This window comes from Camelus ferus, chromosome 4 (assembly GCF_009834535.1).
Source record: "Camelus ferus isolate YT-003-E chromosome 4, BCGSAC_Cfer_1.0, whole genome shotgun sequence".
Classification (NCBI taxonomy): domain Eukaryota; kingdom Metazoa; phylum Chordata; class Mammalia; order Artiodactyla; family Camelidae; genus Camelus; species Camelus ferus.
The window spans coordinates 68,800,473-68,820,816 of NC_045699.1; the positions used below are offsets into that span (position 1 = coordinate 68,800,473).

At 52.1% G+C, this 20,344-nt stretch overlaps 1 protein-coding gene across 9 annotated transcripts in view; it reads left to right on the forward strand.

Annotated features, from left to right (window-relative positions):
* SPTAN1 (spectrin alpha, non-erythrocytic 1) overlaps window positions 1–20,344 on the forward strand; it is a 57,952-nt gene that overhangs the window by 37,004 nt on the left and 604 nt on the right. For 3 of the 9 annotated variants that reach the window (XM_032478549.1, XM_032478551.1, XM_032478552.1), the window contains 26 exons: window positions 1,083–1,182; window positions 1,314–1,511; window positions 1,598–1,744; window positions 2,672–2,775; window positions 2,880–3,042; window positions 3,421–3,435; window positions 5,201–5,332; window positions 5,605–5,742; window positions 6,036–6,140; window positions 7,886–8,094; window positions 8,898–9,018; window positions 9,242–9,363; window positions 9,683–9,815; window positions 11,523–11,621; window positions 13,140–13,299; window positions 13,904–13,980; window positions 14,618–14,827; window positions 15,236–15,532; window positions 15,886–15,998; window positions 16,412–16,429; window positions 17,509–17,571; window positions 18,820–18,874; window positions 19,304–19,500; window positions 19,643–19,696; window positions 19,781–19,927; window positions 20,012–20,159. In XM_032478549.1, coding sequence (XP_032334440.1) covers window positions 1,083–1,182; window positions 1,314–1,511; window positions 1,598–1,744; window positions 2,672–2,775; window positions 2,880–3,042; window positions 3,421–3,435; window positions 5,201–5,332; window positions 5,605–5,742; window positions 6,036–6,140; window positions 7,886–8,094; window positions 8,898–9,018; window positions 9,242–9,363; window positions 9,683–9,815; window positions 11,523–11,621; window positions 13,140–13,299; window positions 13,904–13,980; window positions 14,618–14,827; window positions 15,236–15,532; window positions 15,886–15,998; window positions 16,412–16,429; window positions 17,509–17,571; window positions 18,820–18,874; window positions 19,304–19,500; window positions 19,643–19,696; window positions 19,781–19,927; window positions 20,012–20,159 — 3,325 coding nt within the window. The remainder of the gene's footprint in view (window positions 1–1,082; window positions 1,183–1,313; window positions 1,512–1,597; window positions 1,745–2,671; window positions 2,776–2,879; window positions 3,043–3,420; window positions 3,436–5,200; window positions 5,333–5,604; window positions 5,743–6,035; window positions 6,141–7,885; window positions 8,095–8,897; window positions 9,019–9,241; window positions 9,364–9,682; window positions 9,816–11,522; window positions 11,622–13,139; window positions 13,300–13,903; window positions 13,981–14,617; window positions 14,828–15,235; window positions 15,533–15,885; window positions 15,999–16,411; window positions 16,430–17,508; window positions 17,572–18,819; window positions 18,875–19,303; window positions 19,501–19,642; window positions 19,697–19,780; window positions 19,928–20,011; window positions 20,160–20,344) is intronic. The other 6 variants (XM_032478553.1, XM_032478556.1, XM_032478554.1 and 3 more) reach the window with 4 other exon arrangements.

Consider the following 20,344-nt stretch of genomic DNA (forward strand, 5'->3'; position numbering starts at 1 on the left):
TGTGTGTTTTAAAGCCAGGCCTGAGTTTGTGACCAGGATCCTGTCGGGCATTTCTATTCGTAGTCTTGTCTCCTCAGCCTTGAATAGTGCCCTCTGCCCTCTTTGTCTTTCGCGACGTCAACTTGAAGAGTCCAGCTGTCTTGTAGAAGGATCCATGACCTGCCACCTGTCTTTTTGAAGGCCGCGTAGCATTCCACTGAGTGGGTGATAGCTTGTTTCGCAGTCTCACTTAGGACAGACACTTCCTTTGTATGTTCTGTGCCATCTAGCAGTGACCCCTCCCACACACAAGTGTATGTGTGTACGAGTGTTTCATCTGGGGCCTTCCCTCTGCTGGGGCGGGAGTTGGCAGTTGGTGCTCTTCCAGTCACAACCTCTGGTAGGAGGTCCCAACTGTTTTTAGTTTTTTTTTTTTTTTTTAATGGTTTTTTTTTTTGTTTAACATACCATAGTTAACCATTTTAAAGTGTGTAGTTCAGTGGCATTTAGTGTGTTCAGTGTTGTGCAGCCACACTCTCTAGTTTTGAAACTTTTTCATCATCCTAGAAGAACACCCCAAACCCCAGCAGTAGTCACACCCCATTCCCCTCTGCTTCCTGTCTCTGTGGCTTTGCCTATTCTGGGTGTATTGTACAAAAGGAAGCTTACAGCACGTGACTGCACACTGATGTTTGCACCCCTGTAGGTGGACATCTGCAAGAAGCTGGGTTAAATGCATGCATAGGCCTAGGACTTTTAAGGCTTAATTCTAAACAAAGGCATTTTCATTTGAAGCTGTAGAAAACTTAACCACAGCTACTGTATCTGTTAGAACCTGTTATCCTACAGGGTGAAAAGATCTTTGTTATAAACCTGTTCATTTTTGCCTCTGAGAAATTCTTGGTATTTTTTCTTACTATTTCAGTAAGACAAATAAGAAGCTTTGAAATGCTTTGCCCAAAGCTCTAGTCCCATTCAGTAGATTAACTAGATTAGCCCAAGTAATCTCTGAGACAATAATTATGTAGTTCTTTCTTTTTCTGGGCAGAAGGCCTGCTTGCAATGTAACGTAACAGCTGTTTCTCTGTGGATCTGGTTTCCAGGGACCTCATGTCTTGGATCAATGGAATCCGAGGGTTGGTGTCCTCAGACGAGCTTGCCAAGGATGTCACCGGAGCTGAGGCTCTGCTAGAACGACACCAGGTAGGTGGGCCTGCTGAGTGGCAGGGATGCTGTCACCCGCTAGGCCAGGAGGACCTTTGCAGTGAGTCAGTGGTTGACGTGAGAATGGGCAGCTACTGCCAGGTACCTAATCCCTCCCCTCTTCTTGGCAGGAACACCGGACAGAAATTGACGCCAGGGCTGGCACTTTCCAGGCATTCGAACAGTTTGGGCAGCAGCTGTTGGCTCACGGGCACTATGCCAGCCCCGAGATCAAGGAGAAACTAGATGTTCTAGATCAGGAGCGTGCAGACCTGGAGAAGGCCTGGGTCCAGCGCAGGATGATGTTGGATCAGTGCCTTGAACTGCAGGTACACGCGCTGGACAGTGGCTTCTTGTTTGCTGCGGGGTTTCCGACCAGAGGCTCCACTTCCCACCTGCCTCTCCCCTCCTTTAGCTGTTTCATCGGGACTGTGAGCAAGCAGAGAACTGGATGGCTGCCCGGGAGGCCTTCCTGAATACCGAAGACAAAGGAGACTCTCTGGACAGCGTGGAGGCTCTGATCAAAAAACACGAGGACTTTGACAAAGCAATTAATGTCCAGGTGAGGCCTTTGTACCTTAGAGTCTAATCAGGATTTTTCCAGATTGACATCTTCTCTTTGTTGGTGTATTCTCTTTTCCCCTGTCAATCACTAGAATAAAAATAGTTATTGTCTTGGTTAACTCAGTAGGAGACCTTGGCAGCTTCCTTAGATTAAAATGCTTGGTGATATGGGAGGAGGGTATAGCTTAGTGGTAGAGTGTGTGCTTAGCATGCACAAGGTCCTAGGTGCAATCCTCAGTACCTCCATTAAATAAACAAACAAACCAACCTAATCCCCCCACCCAAAAAAAAGTTTTAAAAAAAAAGGAAAGAAAGAAAAAGGTGATAGCTGAGAACTGAAATAATAATAATAATAATATATTCATATATTTGGTGTCGGCTGCACAGGAAGCAGCGTGGTCACTGCTGTGTCCAGTGAAGACCTGTGCGATCCAGGGACAGTGATATATGTACCTGAACAATATTTTAAGCTTTATATATAAATTCTGGTATTTCTGAGGTTTTAATAACAGAGATGCCACAGGGAACATTTATATTGCGAAAGGGAAGAAAAACTAATCTGTGAGTAGGTAAGTGAACTCGAACATAAACCAGAAAGATGTAAAACTCTGACTCACAGACCATTTTGTTGAAAATCTGACCACCTTGTTCTGTGAAGCTGAGTTCCGTCTTTGATGTCTGCTGGCGTTCAAGCCCCGGCCCTGCCCAGTGTGACCTGGAATCTTCTCGAGTTAAACTCTATCTAGTAATGATTGAAATCAAGCTTTCCTCTGGCTTTTTACCCCCCTGCTTCTAAAGTGTCAGTGTATTCTGATCCCGTCACCAGCTGATCACCCAAAATAACCGTTCTCTTCTCAAGACCCGCAGTCCAGGCGAGGCGGAGCTGGCTTGCCCACCTTGACCTCGCGCCTTTGTTTGCCGACAGGAGGAGAAGATTGCCGCTTTGCAGTCCTTTGCCGACCAGCTCATCGCCGCCGGCCACTACGCCAAAGGCGACATTTCCAGCCGGCGCAATGAGGTTCTGGACAGGTGGGTGGTCTGTGGAGCTGGCCGATCTGCTACCCTGGTGTGAGAGCCCTGGCCTGTCTCGTCCTGAGGGATGTTCATCTTTGGTCTTGGTTTCACTTTCTCAGGTGGCGACGTCTCAAAGCCCAGATGATTGAGAAAAGGTCAAAGCTGGGAGAATCGCAGACCCTCCAGCAATTCAGCCGGGATGTGGACGAGATCGAGGCCTGGATCAGCGAAAAATTGCAGACCGCAAGTGATGAGTCCTATAAGGACCCCACCAACATCCAGGTGCGCTGAGCACATGAGCTGTTTATCTCCAAAGGAGCCTGTGTTTTTGAGTAGATTTTGTTAGTAAGGCATCTGTAAAAGGGGGAGGTGCCTAGAAAACGATTTCCTCTTATCCGTGGTGAGGCCAATGAAAAGTATTTTAATAAACTGAACCGATGGGAAAGTTTCACTTAAATGATCAGAGCTGTTTAAGAAGCTGCTTTCCTCATTTGTCTCTATGGAAACCACGTCTGCTATTAAAGAATCCCCCTTCTGTTTGTTCCCAAATGCTGACCTTCCTGGGGGAAGTATGACAGCAAAATGAGTTTCTGTTGAGTAGCTGATTTGTATTTTCACCTCAGTGTACTGAACTCTTCTTATTTTAATCTATTTTTGTAGCTTTCCAAGCTGCTGGTAAGTTTCCTGTTTTTTTTAAGAGTTTAGTTACATGAGCTCCAGTGTTTGTGCTCTTGTGTATAGAACCTCGTCACTGTGGCCACATACAGTCTGCCGGTGTCTTCTCATCCCTGCTTTTCATTTCTAATCGTCCATCACACTCCATTCAAGTGTCCCTGTGGGATGTGGCTTTCTCTGTTGTAATTAGCCTGCAACCGTTCACTCCCCTTCCCTCTCTCCCAATTTATCACTTAGGCAAGTTCTGTACAATGTTTGATTTGGGGGCGGTAGTTGACTGCTGTCTTTCAAGAGGTGGGCTTCTTTTAAAAATTGAAATAATCAGGTTTTTCCATGTAAACCCGGACTCTTCTTGCCTTGGACACATGGCTCTGAGTGGCCTCGGGCAAGGAGTCCAGCCAGGTGTGAGAGTTGCATTGCCCATGCAGTCTGCCATCCAGAAGTGCTGGTCCCTGGAGAGGGACAGATAGGGATCCACAGAGTGGCAGATGATCTGCTTCCAAATCTAAGAGGAACCGGGGGTGAGAGGCTAAGATAAAAGTGAACATTACCCAAGGGGCAGTGAAAGAGACTTTTCAGTCATAATGTACCTTAGAGGTTGCTTAAATGGGTGGAAGAAATGAAGAAATAGAATTGATGGGATTTGAACCAAAGAATGACCAACAGAAGAGGAGAGTGGGGTTTTGTCAGGACGCATGGGTCTTTGAGACGCTTTGGTTCTTTTGTTTGGGCTCAGGTCTCAGCACACGTGGCGAGGACACTTCATGTCAGTGCTGTGTTTTGCCAGCCACGTGGCTCCATCTTCTGACAGTTGCTACCCCTGAAATGAAACATTTGATGCAGAATCCTTCCCCAGCTGTACTGCTTTTTTTCTTTTAGTTCTTTTTTTCCCCAGATAACACCCTTGCCTGAGACCCTGCATTTCTCACCCAGTTGTCCCGCAGCTCTGTCCTCACACTCATGTCTTGTGGTGTCGCCTGCACCTTCTGCTGCTTTGTAGATTCTTAAGTACCCTGTCACGCCCCAGCATCAGAAGCCCGTCATACTCCCAGCCCTCTCTTCTAGCAAAGAGAAATTCCTGCCTACAGTCAGGCCTGGGTTTTGACAATATCCAGTTTTTTCTTTTTAATAATGATGGCTGCCAAATGAGAAGCTGGCAAAGCCAAGGTCTGTGGCAACTGTAGGCTTCTCCTCTGTCAACAGAGAGGCAGTCTGACCCTCATATTCCTTGCTTCATAGTGATCGCTGCAGAGCTTCTGTCCACCAAGAAGAAAGCAGTGGGTGGAAATTGATCTATAGGTAGATTTAAAACTACAGTTGGCCATTTCCATTTCCTGCAAAATGTTAGAAGGTGTATAATTCTAGGATTTCACCCCCAGATAGCTAATCCAGCTGATTTAAGAACTGACTCAATTTAGGGGGTGTAGCTCAATGGTAGAGCTGTGTGCTTAGCATGCACATTGTCTTGGGTTTGATCCCCCTTACCTCCATTAAAATAAATAAATATTTAAAAAAAATTTAATCAATTCACCTGCTCCTGAGCTGGTACATTTCCTTTCTCCTGGCCCAGACCTACTGAACTCCCAACAGACTGAACCCTAAAGTATTTCACACAAACTCTGTGATTATCTTCTGTAAAAATATTGACACTTGCCCCTAGTTCTTTAAGTTTGTTCTCCCTCCCTTCTGAGAATCCCTTCTCTCTGAAAAGACAGCCTAGCAGGCCCTGGGTTTGAAAGGTTGTGGTTTCTCTTGGTATTTTCAGAGCAAGCACCAGAAGCACCAGGCCTTTGAAGCAGAACTGCACGCCAACGCAGACCGGATCCGCGGGGTCATCGACATGGGCAACTCCCTCATTGACCGTGGGGCCTGTGCCGGCAGCGAGGATGCCGTCAAGGTACAGTTCAGCAGCTCTCTCCTTCCTGGCCCAGGAGGGGAAATGGGCTGGATTTGACTGTCACATTTGTTACTGTCACCTTGATGGTGACTTTGGAATATAGTCTTAAGGAAAACAGATGACTTTTGGCTGCATTGCTGACAGGAGATGGTGGTGAGGGTGGCTCCTGTGAATGCTGTCCGGCCTCCTCTCTGGTTACGTGTCAGATCGGCGTCAGGGGAAGGTGTCACCATGGGTTTCACCATCTCTAACAGCACCCTTCTCTTCCCCAGGCCCGGCTGGCCGCCTTAGCCGACCAGTGGCAGTTCCTGGTGCAGAAGTCGGCTGAGAAGAGCCAGAAGCTGAAAGAAGCCAACAAGCAGCAGAACTTCAACACTGGCATCAAGGACTTCGACTTCTGGCTCTCTGAGGTAGTGCCGGCGGCCTCCCTTCCCCAACTGGAGGATTTCGAGCTGTTGGGATACCGGGTCTGTCCTCACACCCAAAACTGACAAGGCAGGGCCCTCCCGGCGTCCCTCTTCACAGAAATCCTCATGCTCAGGTGTGAGTTGTGTGCTCTAAGGGGTTTATAAGCCGCAGCTTGTGGTCCAGGAGTTCGTAGCTGTCCGGACGAGGGCCTGGAGTAACAAGTGGGCATCCTGGGCGTGCCAGGACATGAAATGTGTTCTGCGCGGCAGCTTTCCCTTTCGTGTTTCACTGCCAGGTGGAAGCCCTCCTGGCATCTGAGGATTACGGCAAAGACCTGGCTTCCGTGAACAATTTGCTGAAAAAACATCAGCTGCTGGAGGCGGACATATCTGCCCATGAGGTGAGTCGGGGGAGGGCAGCCAGACCTGTGTCTGGGGCACGACTGTGCATGGCTTCTAAGGAGACCCAGTGCTTTTGGGGAAGGACAGTGATGTCTGTCATTTAAAGCCAAGGTGCTCAGACATTGTGGTCTCAGGGCCATTTTATACGCTGAACTATTGAGAGCACCTAACAGTTTGTTATGTGGGTTTTAATCTATCAATATTTGCCATTATTAAAAATTAAAATTTTAAAGTTGAATTTAAAAAAATAATTTCAAAAGATTACTTACTATATGATTTCATTTATATAACATTCTCAGAACGACCAGTTACAGAGATGGAGAACAGTTTAATGGTTGCCAGGGGTTAGGTCTGGGCCGGGAGTACAACTATAAAGGTTACAAGCAAGTTCCTTTGTACGCACAGAACAAGGTCTGTGACTTGATTTTGGTGGTATTTACACAAATCTATACATACGATAAAATTTAATGGAACCACATGCATATACAGAGAAGGCATATAATAATTGGTGAAATCTGAGTAAGGTCTATGATTTGTACCAGTATAAGAAAACAGAAAAATCTATTAATTTATTTTAAATAATAAGCTCATTACATTAACATATGCAACTTTTTTATCTATAACATCTCTATTTTTCTAAGAACAAAAGTATAACAAGAAGAGTGACATAGGTTCTATTTTTTCAAGTCTCTTTTTAATTAAAAAAATTGGGGGGGCGGTAATTAGGTTTATTTACTAATTTTTTTTCAATTTTATATTTATTTATTTTAATAGAGGTAGTGGGGATTGAACCTAGGACTTCATGCACGTTAAGCATGTGCTCTGCCACTGAGCTGTACCCTCCCTCTGCAAGTCTCTTTAATGTCCAGCTTAATAGAAGACAGCTGGATTCTCACAGCTGCCTCTGAACTCAGTTTGTTGTAGTTTGCTGTACATGGTGAGAACGTGGCCTCACACGGGTAGAGAAGGGAGTGGTTAGTGTTTTAATTCAATAATTATGGATGCTCTTGATAACTACACCCAAATCAGGAAGTAGCGGTTTCCTAACAGTTGCAAAGCGGACTCTGAAACCCTGTCAGTCAGCTTTTCATGCTATTTTGTATTAAAATTCACTGGTCCATCTTGAACTTTTGAGTGGATCTTTTACTCGTGCATGAGGTTACAGAATTACTTGGGAAATACTGATTCACTGAATGATGTAGATCTTCCAAACATTAACATGTTTCATTATATTACATCAAAAATTACCTCATTAACATCACAGCCAGTCTCAATGGAAAAATCTCATATTGGGAAGCTGTCACGCTCATGATGGATGCCAAATTTCCAAAATTCTAATTTTCTCATAAAAGTTTATATTTTATCATAAGCAACAAGCTCAGTTTTCCTTTAAGTGACAAGTTCATTTTTTCATTCTTAACTGAAAGCGTTTCTTACTAAGAGTGCATGACAGGGAGGAATCAGATTTCTGCTCGTACAGTCGCCACTCCTGCTGTGCGTTTTGCGCCATCAGTGCTCATGTCCACACGGTAAAAAGGACAGATGGTGTTTTGTATTGTTAGGAAACCTTTGATCTCTGCGAGCCCCAGGCCCACATACCACACTGAGGGTATCACGCTCCGCACAAGTGAACTGAATAACCATTAAACCAGCCTGTCAGTGAGGAACCCTGAGTCTGATTTACAAGCACACGTTCGTGGGTGACCCAGACTTCTGACCCCTCCCATCGTGTCCCCTGTCCCAGGATCGCCTCAAGGACCTCAACAGCCAGGCAGACAGCCTGATGACCAGCAGTGCCTTCGACACCTCCCAAGTGAAGGACAAGCGGGACACCATCAACGGTCGTTTCCAGAAGATCAAGAGCATGGCTGCCTCCCGGCGGGCCCGGCTCAACGAGTCCCACCGCCTGCACCAGTTCTTCCGGGACATGGACGACGAGGAGTCCTGGATCAAGTGCGCGCTCTGGTCCCCTCGGTGTCCCTGGAGCCTTTACGGGGGTGTCTGGCCGTGAGATTGTCTCCCCTGGGGTGGTGGTAAGACAGGGAAGCAGGCCAGGAATAACGTGGCTCAGCATCCATGTCGGGCTGGGTCCCAGCCTCACCACACGCCCAGGCGGGACACCCATTTCCCCCCTTGGTGTCCAGGTGTGAGGTGACAGTGATTGGCGACAGCCTCCATGTGGAGGTGGTGCGTGCTGGCCCCCCAGGCCTTGTCTGGACCCTGCCCTTAGGTCACTGGCGACATTAGTGAGTTTTTATCTATAAAAGGTAGTCTGATCTCCTGGGAAAGGTTGCTGCTTAAAGGAAGGAGCGTTTTGTTAGCTTTCATTCCCCCTTCCCCAGAATTTCAGTCTGCATTTTCCAGCTGACGGAGCTTGTGAACAGGCCATTTTTAAGGACAAGTCTCTCAAGTTCTTCCTTCCTTATTTACATCACCATCTTCACGTGCTACTGCGCATGACGTGTGTATTGGACAAGGTGGGGTTGGTAGGATGGCACCATGCCGCCTCCTTGTCCTCCGGTGCCCCCCGAGCCCCTGCAGCTCAGACCCAGGAGGTGCTCCAATGTACGCACGCAGACACCATTTGTTCAGGAAATAGAGGCCTTTTCCCCAGAAGACAGGCAGGGACTCTGCTAGAGAGACTGGCAGATGCAGGGAAGGACATCACGGGCTCTGTGAACTTCACGGCTCTTTTGATCACACATCTATTGCAAACATGGAGGTGCGGCAGCTGACTGCCTGCCTGTGTTGTCCAGGGAGAAGAAGCTGCTGGTGAGCTCAGAGGACTATGGCCGGGACTTAACAGGCGTTCAGAACCTGAGGAAGAAGCATAAACGGCTGGAGGCAGAACTGGCTGCCCACGAGCCGGCGATTCAGGTGGGGAGGGCCTCTCCTGGCTGAGTTGTAGCGGGTGGGAATGGGCCCAGGGAACTGACAAAGAAATCCTTGGCCCTTGCTTGTTTCACTGAGGTCTCTACGGTGTTTATGGCCCCTCCTCCCAAATCAGGAAGGAGAAGGTCAGAATTCAGTGTCAGGGCCCTTTCCTGGAAGCATCTAGAAGCAGGTAATGACTGTCGATCTAACCCTTCTTGCCTGCCAGGGCGTCCTGGACACTGGCAAGAAGCTGTCTGATGATAACACCATTGGGAAGGAGGAGATTCAGCAGCGCCTGGCGCAGTTCGTGGAGCACTGGAAGGAGCTGAAGCAGCTGGCGGCAGCTCGGTGAGCCGTCGGAGGGAGGGGCGCCATAGGGAGGGCCTGCTCAGGGCGCTGGGTCCTCTTGCCTGGACCCTTTTCTCAGGCTGCAAGTGCGGTGGGTGGCCTGCTCCAGAGCCGCCTCTGACAGCCCATGCTGAGCTCATCCCGTTCAGTGAATCTGGACAGTGTACGATTCCAGAATTTTGTGTTTGACCAACACCCCCTGCTTTGTACTACGAAGAGGGCTTGAAGTAACCGTTGACATCCCACATGCATTGTTATTTTTGGCATTTAGATTGGAGGAGATTATGGCTAATTTTTCTCTGTCTCCTAATAACATTAGGGGCCAGCGTCTGGAAGAATCCTTGGAATATCAGCAGTTTGTAGCCAACGTGGAAGAGGAAGAAGCCTGGATTAATGAGAAAATGACCCTGGTGGCCAGTGAAGACTATGGAGACACTCTTGCTGCCATCCAGGTTAGAGAGACTCAGATGCTGCCTGCCCTCTTAGTGACTGCCCGCTGGCCACCGTTTTTCTGCTTGTTTGTCCAGTGGCCGTGCCCTTCCCAGAAGGGCGCACGGAGCCAGCAGCCAGGGTCTCGGTTGATTTCAGTCCTCAAGGTCCCACATGAGAGATGCGGCCCCTCTGCAGACAAAATTGGCGTGACTTTGTCAGCTGGGTTCATGGAGCCCTGCTGTCAGCCAGGCAGGACTGTCAGTGTCGTCAGCACAGGCGGCTAGTACTCTGTTAGTCTCTTGTGGTGCCTTAATGAAGTACCACAGACCAGGCAGCTGTAAAACAACAGAAACTTACTGCCTTACAGTTTTGGAAGCTAGAAGTCTGAGATCAAGGTGTCATCAGGGCCTTACCCTCTCTGAAGCTTCTAGGGGAGAATCCTTCCTTGCCTCTTCCAGCTTCTGGTAGCCTGGCTTGTGGCAGCCTAACTCCAACCTGTTTTCACGTGGCTGTCTTCCCCCTGCCTCTGCTTTCCCACGGCCTTCTCTCTGGGTGTGTCTGTGTCCAGATTTCCCCCTTATGTATACAGGACACAAGTCATGCTGGCTTGGGGCCCACCCTAATGCCCTCTGCTTGGTTCATCTGGAGAGACCTATCTCTACCTTCATAGGTGCTCAGGGTTAGGATTTCATATCCTTAGGGGGAGACAGTTCAACCCATAGGATACTTCCTAAATACATTGGTCAACTGTGTCTGTGAACACTCTAAAAACAACAGTTTATTTCCCACGATTCTGTGAGTGGATGGGCATTCCCTCTGCTGCTTTCACACGGCTGCACTGAGGCAGAGGGCAGCTAGGCTGGGAGATCCACAGTGATGTCAGCCGTGTGGCGGGCAGCTGCTCCCTGCTGTCGGCTAGGACCTCCCAGCCCCACTCCCTGCGGCCTCTCACCGTCTAGCAGGCTCAGGTCAGCTTCTTCAGGCAGTGTACAAAGAGGCAAAGGCGGGGGCTGCAAGGCGTCTTAAGGCCTAGCCTACGGGAAGACAACCCCAAGGCAGCCCAGGGCCAGAGGGCAAATGGACCCCCTCCTCATAGGAGGAGCTGCACGTTACAGTCGAATATTCCCAAATCCGTGCCACCAGCTGTGGATGCAGAGTTTGCTTTCCCAGGAGTCGGGGGAGCCCTGAGCCACGTTCCTCACAGTGGGAATCCTGTTCAGCTAGTCAGGGTGATGCAGGTAGAAGTTAGAAGGAGTGATTCCCGTCCTCTGCACAGTTGAGTTCCCTGGAAGCTAGCACAAGAGGCGTCGTCTTCAGTGCTTAAACTGTGCAGAGGAAAAGGCAAGACTCGGAAGGTCCCCCAGGAGGATGTGCTCGGGTTCAGCTTCAGAATGGGTGTCGCTCTTGTGTTGCTGGGTGTCCATTCTGTGGTCTTCTAGAGGGAAAGCGGGGGCCTTGTCCTGAGTGCCTAGCAAGAGCTTCACCCCTTCAGAAAGGCCTTCCCTGATGGCCACTCCCCAAGCCCACCCACCTCCGGTCACGCTCAGGGCATCCTCATTTTACTGCTTTATAATTGCCTGTTTGTTTCTGTATCTGTCTGTTGTCTGAGTCCCCAGCTAGACTGGGATGTGTGTGAGGGCACCTCCCAGTCCTGATACTTGGCCCCAGTCCCTGACACGCCACACATGCCAGGCTCGCAGTAGCCGGCCTTGCTGCTTCCATTCCAGGGCTTGCTGAAGAAACACGAAGCCTTTGAGACAGACTTCACTGTCCACAAGGACCGTGTGAACGACGTCTGCACTAACGGACAAGACCTCGTTAAGAAGGTGAGCCTGGCCCGCTGGTAAGCCCCTCCTTTCCCGCTCCAGGATGCCCACGTGCTGGCACCACAGCTGCCCACAAAGCTCCTCCCCTGAGATAGCCGGCAAACAATAGTCTGTGTGGAGACCCATGGCAACTCCATTCCTGTGTTTTGTGAGTAACAGGATATTTCTCCCCTTTTGGAAGCCACTTAGGAAAGTTACTCTGCAGCACTTGTCTTTTCTGTCTTAATTAGACAACGAAGCACGCTTGCTGGTCCCTCTGCACCCTGGTCACTCCCACACGGTTGCTTCTCTTGTTTACTTCTCCAGTGATGTAGGCTCCTTACAGGGGTAGCAGGAAATACCAGTAAGCAGCTCAAAACAGTCACCCGTAAAGCCAGCCCCAGAGATGCCCACCGGTGAGCCCTTCATGCCTGGCCCTCCGGACCCCTTACAGAGAGCACCGCTGGGTAAAGTGGGGCCCGTCTGCATCGCATGACTGTGTGAGAGCTGGCTGCCGTACAGGACATTCTAGAAATGTACCTGCTAAAAGCACAAGGTTTATTTCATCCAAAGAGCCTTTTAGGGAGAAAGCAAAAAATAAGGGGTCTTGGTGCTTTTTTAGCAGCAGTGAAGTTGAGTCACTCCCAGATTGAAATCCAGATTGAACACAGTGCTGCCATCTGTCACAAGTCAGTCACCACCAGTCACTGAGGTCCAGTGACAAATGTAATTCCAGAAGACAGACAACTTCCATCAACTCTGATGTCCTGTTAAAAACCTGTATTTAGTAAATAAGATCTCATCACAGAATTTGCACCAGTGATCAGGCCTCCATAGGAGGTAACAATGTCGTTAAAAATCCATGTTCACTGGGCAAATAAACTAACAGAAACTAATTTCAGACACAGACCACATACACGTAGATGAGGCCGGGTGCCACTCACCACACACACGGCCCCACCAGGATAACCTGTGTTCTTTAAACCTGTGAGTGACAGCTTGTGAATATTCTTCAGCCGTCTGGCAGACAGCCCGGCGCTCTGTTCCCAACAGCAGTCTTTATTGTTTTCTCCCTGGGTTTCTTTTTAAATTTCACGCTGACTTAGGTTTTCGTTTTCGATACAGTTTTAACCAAGGTTGAATCAGAGTGTTTGGGGCTTAACGCCTGTCAATACCCACAGTGTGAAAACGCTGCACTGAGCCGCTATTTTTACTGCGTGTGTACAGGAGCCATCATGTCATAATTGCTCAGGCTTTCTCTAACTCCGATGTCAGAAATAATGCTAGTGAGTGTATCATTGGGAGCTGACATTTCACCACATTCCTCACTATTACTTGTAGCAGTAGAATTGCCAGTATTCATCTTTTTAAGGCTTTTACTCTGTGTTGTTCTTAGCAAGCCTTAGCCACTCTCCTCCTGGCAGTGGGCAGGGCAGCACATGGCCCATCTCAGAAACAGAGCCCGCCCAGGCAGGGAGGGTGCAGATCGGGCCATTGCCCAGGAGGGCAGGCTGACCAGACTGACTTCTTCACGCCTAGAACAATCACCACGAGGAGAACATCTCTTCAAAGATGAAGGCCTTGAACGGGAAGGTGTCAGACTTGGAGAAAGCTGCTGCCCAGAGGAAGGCGAAGCTGGACGAGAACTCAGCCTTCCTTCAGTTCAACTGGAAGGCTGACGTGGTGGAGTCCTGGATCGGTAAGCTCGGCCGCGGCGCGGCCCTGCGTCTCTTATCCTCCCGGCGGGAAGATTTGTCAGAGCCACACACCGCCTGCATCCTGTGCCGCTAGTTTTCTTCTGAAGAGAAGAAACTGATGGGATGTGGGTGTATCAGAACCTGGGCAGACCGCGGGCGGCCGCCGGGAGACTGGGTGCTGAGGCAGAGCCAAGGCCTCAGCGGCGCCCCAGGCCAGCACGGGGGTTAACAAGACTGTTCCTTTAACACTGCAAGAAGCAGTAGGCATCACAACACAGACAAGGGGCACACCAGTGGGCCCTCCAGCCTGTGTCAGCACCGTCCCCCAGCCGCACGGGCCTAGGGTGAGACCTAGCTCCCTGGCGAGGAGGCCCATGTACCCTTGGTAGTCGTCACAGCATAAGGACAGGCTGGCGGGTCCCCTTCCTGACGCAGCCGTAGGACAGGGCCTGGGCTGCAGGGCGGAGGCTGCTGTCAGTAGTGTTGGAATTTAAATGTAAGCAGAGTAATAGGCGCCTCGGTTTTCTTTTCTTTTTTTCTTTTTTTTTTTTAATTCATCTTACGACATTGAGAAGGGATGGTTGACTTCCCTGCTTGGGTTTCTAGGTGAAAAGGAGAACAGCTTGAAGACAGATGATTATGGCCGAGATCTGTCTTCTGTCCAGACTCTCCTCACCAAACAGGTCAGTCCTGACCACTTTATTGATTGAAATTGACTCACATAATATTTCCTGGTGGATGAACGATGACCAGCATCCTTCACTGAGGCATTTGACTGTTTCACATTAGGCCCTAGGACTCAGCAGTGAGCAGGATGCAGTCCTGGTCCTCGGGACGCTGTCGGACTAGGCTCCGTGCTGCGGCCCGATGGGTGCTCCCAGGGCTGAGCACAGCAGGATGTGCGTGGACTTCACCCAGGAGGTGTTGGACTCAGTTTCCAGTAGGCAGAGGTTGACAGGGCAGGTCTTCCCGGAAGACATGACATCTAAGCTAGATCACAGAGCATAAACAAAGTGGTCGGGGGAGAGCCGGGCATTCATTCTGGGCGGAGGTAGTGGAGAGAGCCGTGCACAGCTAGGAAGCCCAGGTACTTGACTCCGAGGCTGAAAGCGGGAACTGGGAGGAGTTGCTGCCGTGGCCTGTGGTCTGGAGGAGACGTGGAAAAATGGTCAGGTGTCACCAAGAGTCAGGAGACGGTGGGGACTCGAGGCTGACAGTTTGGCTTGGGCAGCTGGCAGGACAGAAGCTGAGGCGCCCGGAAAGAGCATGTTCTTGTCTCAGCACAGTGACTGCAAATTGGCTTCTTGCTCCTTGTTCCAGGAAACCTTTGATGCTGGCCTGCAGGCCTTCCAGCAGGAGGGCATTGCCAACATCACTGCCCTCAAAGATCAGCTGCTGGCTGCCAAGCACATTCAGTCCAAGGCCATCGAGGCCCGGCACGCCGCTCTCATGAAAAGGTGGAGCCAGCTTCTGGCCAACTCAGCCACCCGCAAGAAGAAGTTGCTGGAGGCTCAGAGTCACTTCCGCAAGGTAAGCACAACCCTGGTGAAGCACAGCCAGCTCAACTCCCAGGGAAGGCAGAGCCATCCCCCGGCTGCCGTGCTCTGCTCTGCCCTCACCTTTGGAGGCAGTCCTGCACAGGGACGTGGAGCCAACCTAATAAACCAAGGCAAATGGGAGTCTTGCCCTCATGAGGCTGCTGCTGGGAAGCAGCTAGGACAGACTGAACTGGCACATCCCAGGGAAAGGAGAGCAAGGGGAGAAAGACTGAGGGCTGTCAGGAGCGGGAGTGGGAGGCAGAGAACTGAGCCGAGCAAGTCCCTGACGCCCTGGGAGCTAACCCCGCCTTTCCCACCCCGACACTGCCACCTGCCCTCCTGCCAAGGATGGCCCATCCAGCCCCGGCAGCTGTCCTTACTCAGTCTCCTCTGCTTTCAGGTGGAGGACCTCTTCCTGACCTTTGCCAAAAAGGCTTCTGCCTTCAACAGCTGGTTTGAAAATGCAGAGGAGGACTTAACAGACCCAGTGCGCTGCAACTCCTTGGAAGAGATCAAGGCCTTGCGTGAGGCCCATGATGCCTTCCGCTCCTCCCTCAGCTCGGCCCAGGCCGACTTCAACCAGCTGGCTGAGCTGGACCGCCAGATCAAGAGCTTCCGTGTGGCCTCCAACCCCTACACCTGGTTCACCATGGAGGCCCTGGAGGAGACCTGGAGGAACTTGCAGAAGATCATCAAGGTGCCCTTCCCCTCTGGGCCCTGCAGGGAAGCCCCTTCTAGTGGAAGAGTGATGAGGGGGAGTCACCGCGTGTGTGGGTCCCGCAGCCCCACCTGGCTGTGATCAGCCCTCCCACCTGACGTCTCACAGAGTTCTTGGAGGAAGTGAGCACGCGAATGTCTCCCAGATGCCTTGCCTGCTGTCTGTGGGTTGAGGTTAACAGCCAGTCCTCCTTAACCCCCAGAGTGCGTGTATCTTGTCCTATTTGGCTTCAGAAAACTACTTCCCATTCCTCTCGGATGTTGAGACCAGTGGCCAAGCCTGTCCACGAAGGGGGTGGGGGTGACGAGGCCTCTGCCTCCCTTGGTCCTTAGGAAAGGGAGCTGGAGCTGCAGAAGGAGCAGCGCCGGCAGGAGGAGAATGACAAGCTGCGCCAGGAGTTCGCCCAGCACGCCAACGCCTTCCACCAGTGGATCCAGGAGACCAGGTGCAGCCTTGCCGCCGGGCTCAGCCCCAGGAGCGTCCTGGTCCCCGGGGCTGAATGCCCAGGCCTCGGGCTCTAGAGTGAAGGGAGCTTTGCTTGAAGCCAGAAGGCATCTTGCGATGAGGCAGGGAGGGTTAGGAGCATGGCCTGGTCTGGCTTGAGGAGGGATGGGCAGAGCTAGGAGTGTTCTTGAGGGAACTTTTCCAAAGATGGAGTCGCTGGATGTCTTGGATTGGGTGGCTCGTGATGGGCCCTGCGCAGCGACGGTGACAGGTATGGGGCTGAGTGCAGTGTGGGTATTGATGATCTTGGTTTTGTTTCTCTTCTTTTTTGTGTCTGCCTCTGTCCCCTGCCTCACGATTGCTGCTGTCCGGACACCACCTTGTCTTGCGGCTGCTTGGATCCCATCTCCACAGAACGTATCTCCTCGATGGGTTAATATTGTCTTCTTATTTCTCCGGGCTCGTGGTGTGGTGTTTTGTGTGCTTGTCCCTCTGTTCCCCTGTGGTGTGGCCTGGCTTGCAGAGGATCCCAGGATGGGCCTTCCCGCCCCGCCCTCACCCCCTCCTTCCCCCAGCACTCACGAGTAGTGTGTGCCTTCACCTGCCGCCCCCTGTCCTCCCCCCATCCCCATCAGCCTGCGGGCTGGGAGGGGAGCCACTCCCCCTTTCCTGTTCCAATCCAAGGGTTCTGTTAGGGAATGAGGCCACGCCCGAAGGGCAGAGCTGGAGTCCTAAACCACTGAGAATCCCATGCCTGCTCAGACGTGGGGATTATTCTGGACTTCTCTGCCTCTTTTCCCCCCGTCTCATGGGACCACAGTTGGTCCCTAGGAGGTCATGGGCAAGAAACAGGGGTCAGGCTGGTGCCATAAGTCCCCAGCTGTGCCCTGGCGCCTCCACCCCCAACCCCCACTGAGGGCTGAGGCTGTCCTTTGCCTTAATAGGAGGCAGAAGTGCCCCGGGTGTGGGTGATGAGAGAGGGCTTGGGAGGAGCCCTGAGAGGAGCAGGGCCGTCCTGCCCGGTCCCGGTGGGGCCTCCCCCTCTGTCTGGGTCGGGCACCTGTGCATTTTCCTGGGGCAACAGGGGCTTGGGCTCGCAGCCCTGAGGCTCTGCAGACGGGGGCCTCAGGCGTTTCAAGGAGGCAGTGGGAGAAGCGAGCACACACACGCTGAAGGCAGGCGGGTTGGGACTTAGGGATCGCGGGTTCAGCTTAGGCTTGTGAGCACCCTGGTGCCTGCTCTCCTCCCCAGTGCCCACGGCTGTGTCTGCTGGTCTTGGTCTTGTCTCCACGAGGGGCCATGCTCCCCTTGCCGTGTGGCTCCTCCCAGCCCTGTCCTGTCTTGCCCAGTCCCAGCGTGAGCTGCCTGTCCTCCCAGGCCAGCCGTCGCTCTGTGCCACCAGGTCCCTGCCTGCACACTGCCAGCTTGGGCCTCGTGGTCTATGTCCGTCTCCGTGTGCTCTTGCCTCCCCTTCCTTTGGTGTATTCATTTGGTTTCTTTTCTTTGAATAGCATAGCGTATCGTCGGGTCATTCGTGTCTATCAGTATGAAGTTGGGGATGATCTGTCTGGAAGGTTCTTCTCCTCTTATTTCTCTTCTTGCCTCACTGTGGTTTTACCAATGCACTCTTGACTTCCCCAGGCGGCTCTGCTTTCTGACTAACCCACCGCCCGCGGCCGCATGGGCAGGAGGGGTCTGCCCTCCTCCCACTGCACCAGCACCCAGCCTCCTGCCCCCAGGTCCCGGGGGTGTGCTTTTCCCAGGGGGACATGGCGTGACTGTGAGTCTGACCTGCTGGGGTAGGAGAAAGCCTGGTGCCTTGCCTTGCTTAGAGCACTTTGGACTTGGGGAGACTACAAGCTAACCCTGGCTCACTGGGTGTTAAAAGGGTAGGCTGGGGCAAATGTGGGTACAGGGGAGGCGGGGCTAAAACCCTACCAAGGACACGCGCACAATGTGACTCGTCCCTGCACGTAACCTCGTTTGTTGTCTTCGTTCACTGGTAGCCTCTGTGACCTTACACTGTGTTATGTCGGGAAGATGGGGACTCCCCAGAGGCCCCCAGCTCTTCAGAACTCGGCCCTGGATGGTGCCTCTGGCACCGTGTCTCTAGATCGTAGAACCTGAATCCAGGGCTTAGTCACAGCCACCTCCTGCCTTTGGGCAGAATTAGAACCATTTTCAAAACCTGAATCTGGTCATGATCCCTTTGGCTCCCCAGTTTCCATGTCTGAGGGGTCATCTGACTGCATCTCCCCCGCTGCTGTCACTTACCCTAGAATGTGGCTTCCCTCCTCAGGAGCCTGCAGGAGACTCCAGGGACTTCGGGGGCAGCGGCTGTCAGCCTGCCCTCCTCCCTCAGGTCTCGTCTGCTGGGCGGCAGGGTTGTGCAGGGTGTCCTCCTCCCCTGTGGCTGCAGAGGGGGTGTGCCGCCTGGCCTGCAGCCCTCCTCTGTTCCCGTGGGAGCTGAACCGATCCCTGAGGTACCCCTCCAGGGCCTTGCCTGCTGGGCCTGACGAGCCACATGAGGTAGGGTCCTGGCCAAGGAGCAGGTTGCAGGCTGCCTGGGGCTCAGCCCTGGCTTACCTGTTGGCCTCGGGCACGTGATGCACCACATCGGGCAGCAGCTTCCCGTCTCTGAAACAGGAGAAACACTACCTGCCCTCTGGCTCCCAGGGCCGCTTAGGAAAAGATAGCCAATAGCAGGCAGGTTGTGTTTCCTTAATAAAAGGAATTTGAGACTGCAGGCATTGTTTTGTCTGAGAGAAGTTAATTTCAAGCTCACGGTCAGGCCTCTTGCCTCACTGTGCTTCTGTGTTTAGGTCCTGCATGGTGGAAGAATCTGGGACCCTCGAATCCCAGCTTGAAGCTACCAAAGTAAGTGCCCTGGTGTTTCTGGCCCAACTAAAACCCTTCACCCCACCACTGCCAGCAAGCCTTCTTGGCTTCAAGTCAGGCACCAGGTGGGCTGACTGGGTACCCTTGGCTTAAAGCAGCCCAGGGCCCTCATCATCTTAGAGTGTTTTGTCTCAAGCAATTGCTACCTGGAGAGGAAGAGGCTCCTTTGGTCCTTAGTGTATACTGTTTCCCTGGCTGGTCCACCCACTGGTTTGTGATTCTCACATTTTAGTCTTTCCCTGTAAGGCTGTTGGATTTCTTCAGTGTCACCCCATCCCTGGCAGCACTGCACTTCTCAAGCTGGGGATACTGAGACTGAGGAGGGCCAGCGAGGTGAGCAGGCTCTCAGGCCTGGTGACCAAGGCGAGAGCCCCTGTCTCATGCATCTTTGCTCCCCCACCTCTGCAGCGCAAGCACCAGGAGATTAGAGCAATGAGAAGTCAGCTCAAGAAGATTGAGGACCTGGGGGCAGCCATGGAGGAAGCCCTGATTCTGGACAACAAGTACACGGAGCACAGCACTGTGGGCCTGGCCCAGCAGTGGGACCAGCTCGACCAGCTGGGCATGCGCATGCAGCACAATCTGGAGCAGCAGATCCAAGCCAGGTACCTGCAGCAGCTCCGGTGGGCGCTGGGCAGCAGGGGCCGCGGGAGGAAAGGCTGCCCCTGCGTTCAGCAGTCAGTTTACTGGGAGAGAACAGGATGTGTCATCTGCCATGTGGGGTCTCTAATTCTGTTCATTCTTCAGAAACACGACAGGGGTCACTGAGGAGGCCCTCAAAGAATTCAGCATGATGTTTAAGTGAGTATACTTTGCACCCTCCTGGCGGGGCTGGTAAACTCAGCAATAGGGCCTGTGTGCTGAGCCCTCGGCTTTGTGCCGCAGACATTTCGACAAGGACAAGTCTGGCCGGCTGAACCACCAGGAGTTCAAATCCTGCCTGCGCTCCCTGGGCTATGACCTGCCCATGGTAGAGGAAGGGGAGCCTGACCCTGAGTTTGAGGCCATCCTGGACACTGTGGATCCAAACAGGTGAGTGTTGGGGACCGTGGCAGACGCGACTCTGCCCACAGCTCGTGCCGCACCCTCCCTGCTCACTGCACCTTTGCTCCCCAGGGACGGCCATGTCTCCCTGCAAGAGTACATGGCCTTCATGATCAGCCGTGAAACCGAGAACGTCAAGTCCAGCGAGGAGATTGAGAGCGCCTTCCGGGCCCTGAGCTCCGAGGGGAAGCCTTACGTGACCAAGGAGGAGCTGTACCAGGTGCAGGGCGCTATCTCCTCTGCTGGGGAGGGGGTGGCTATTTCCTTCAAAAGTAAAGCCCCAGCAAGGCTGCCCCCTGGGTGAGGGGCAGGGCTGAGTCTAGAGTAACAGACCCCAGTTTTAGCCTTAGCTGCTGGGGGCAGGCATTTTAGCCTCATTTTCAAATGAAACTCAGGCCAGGCCAG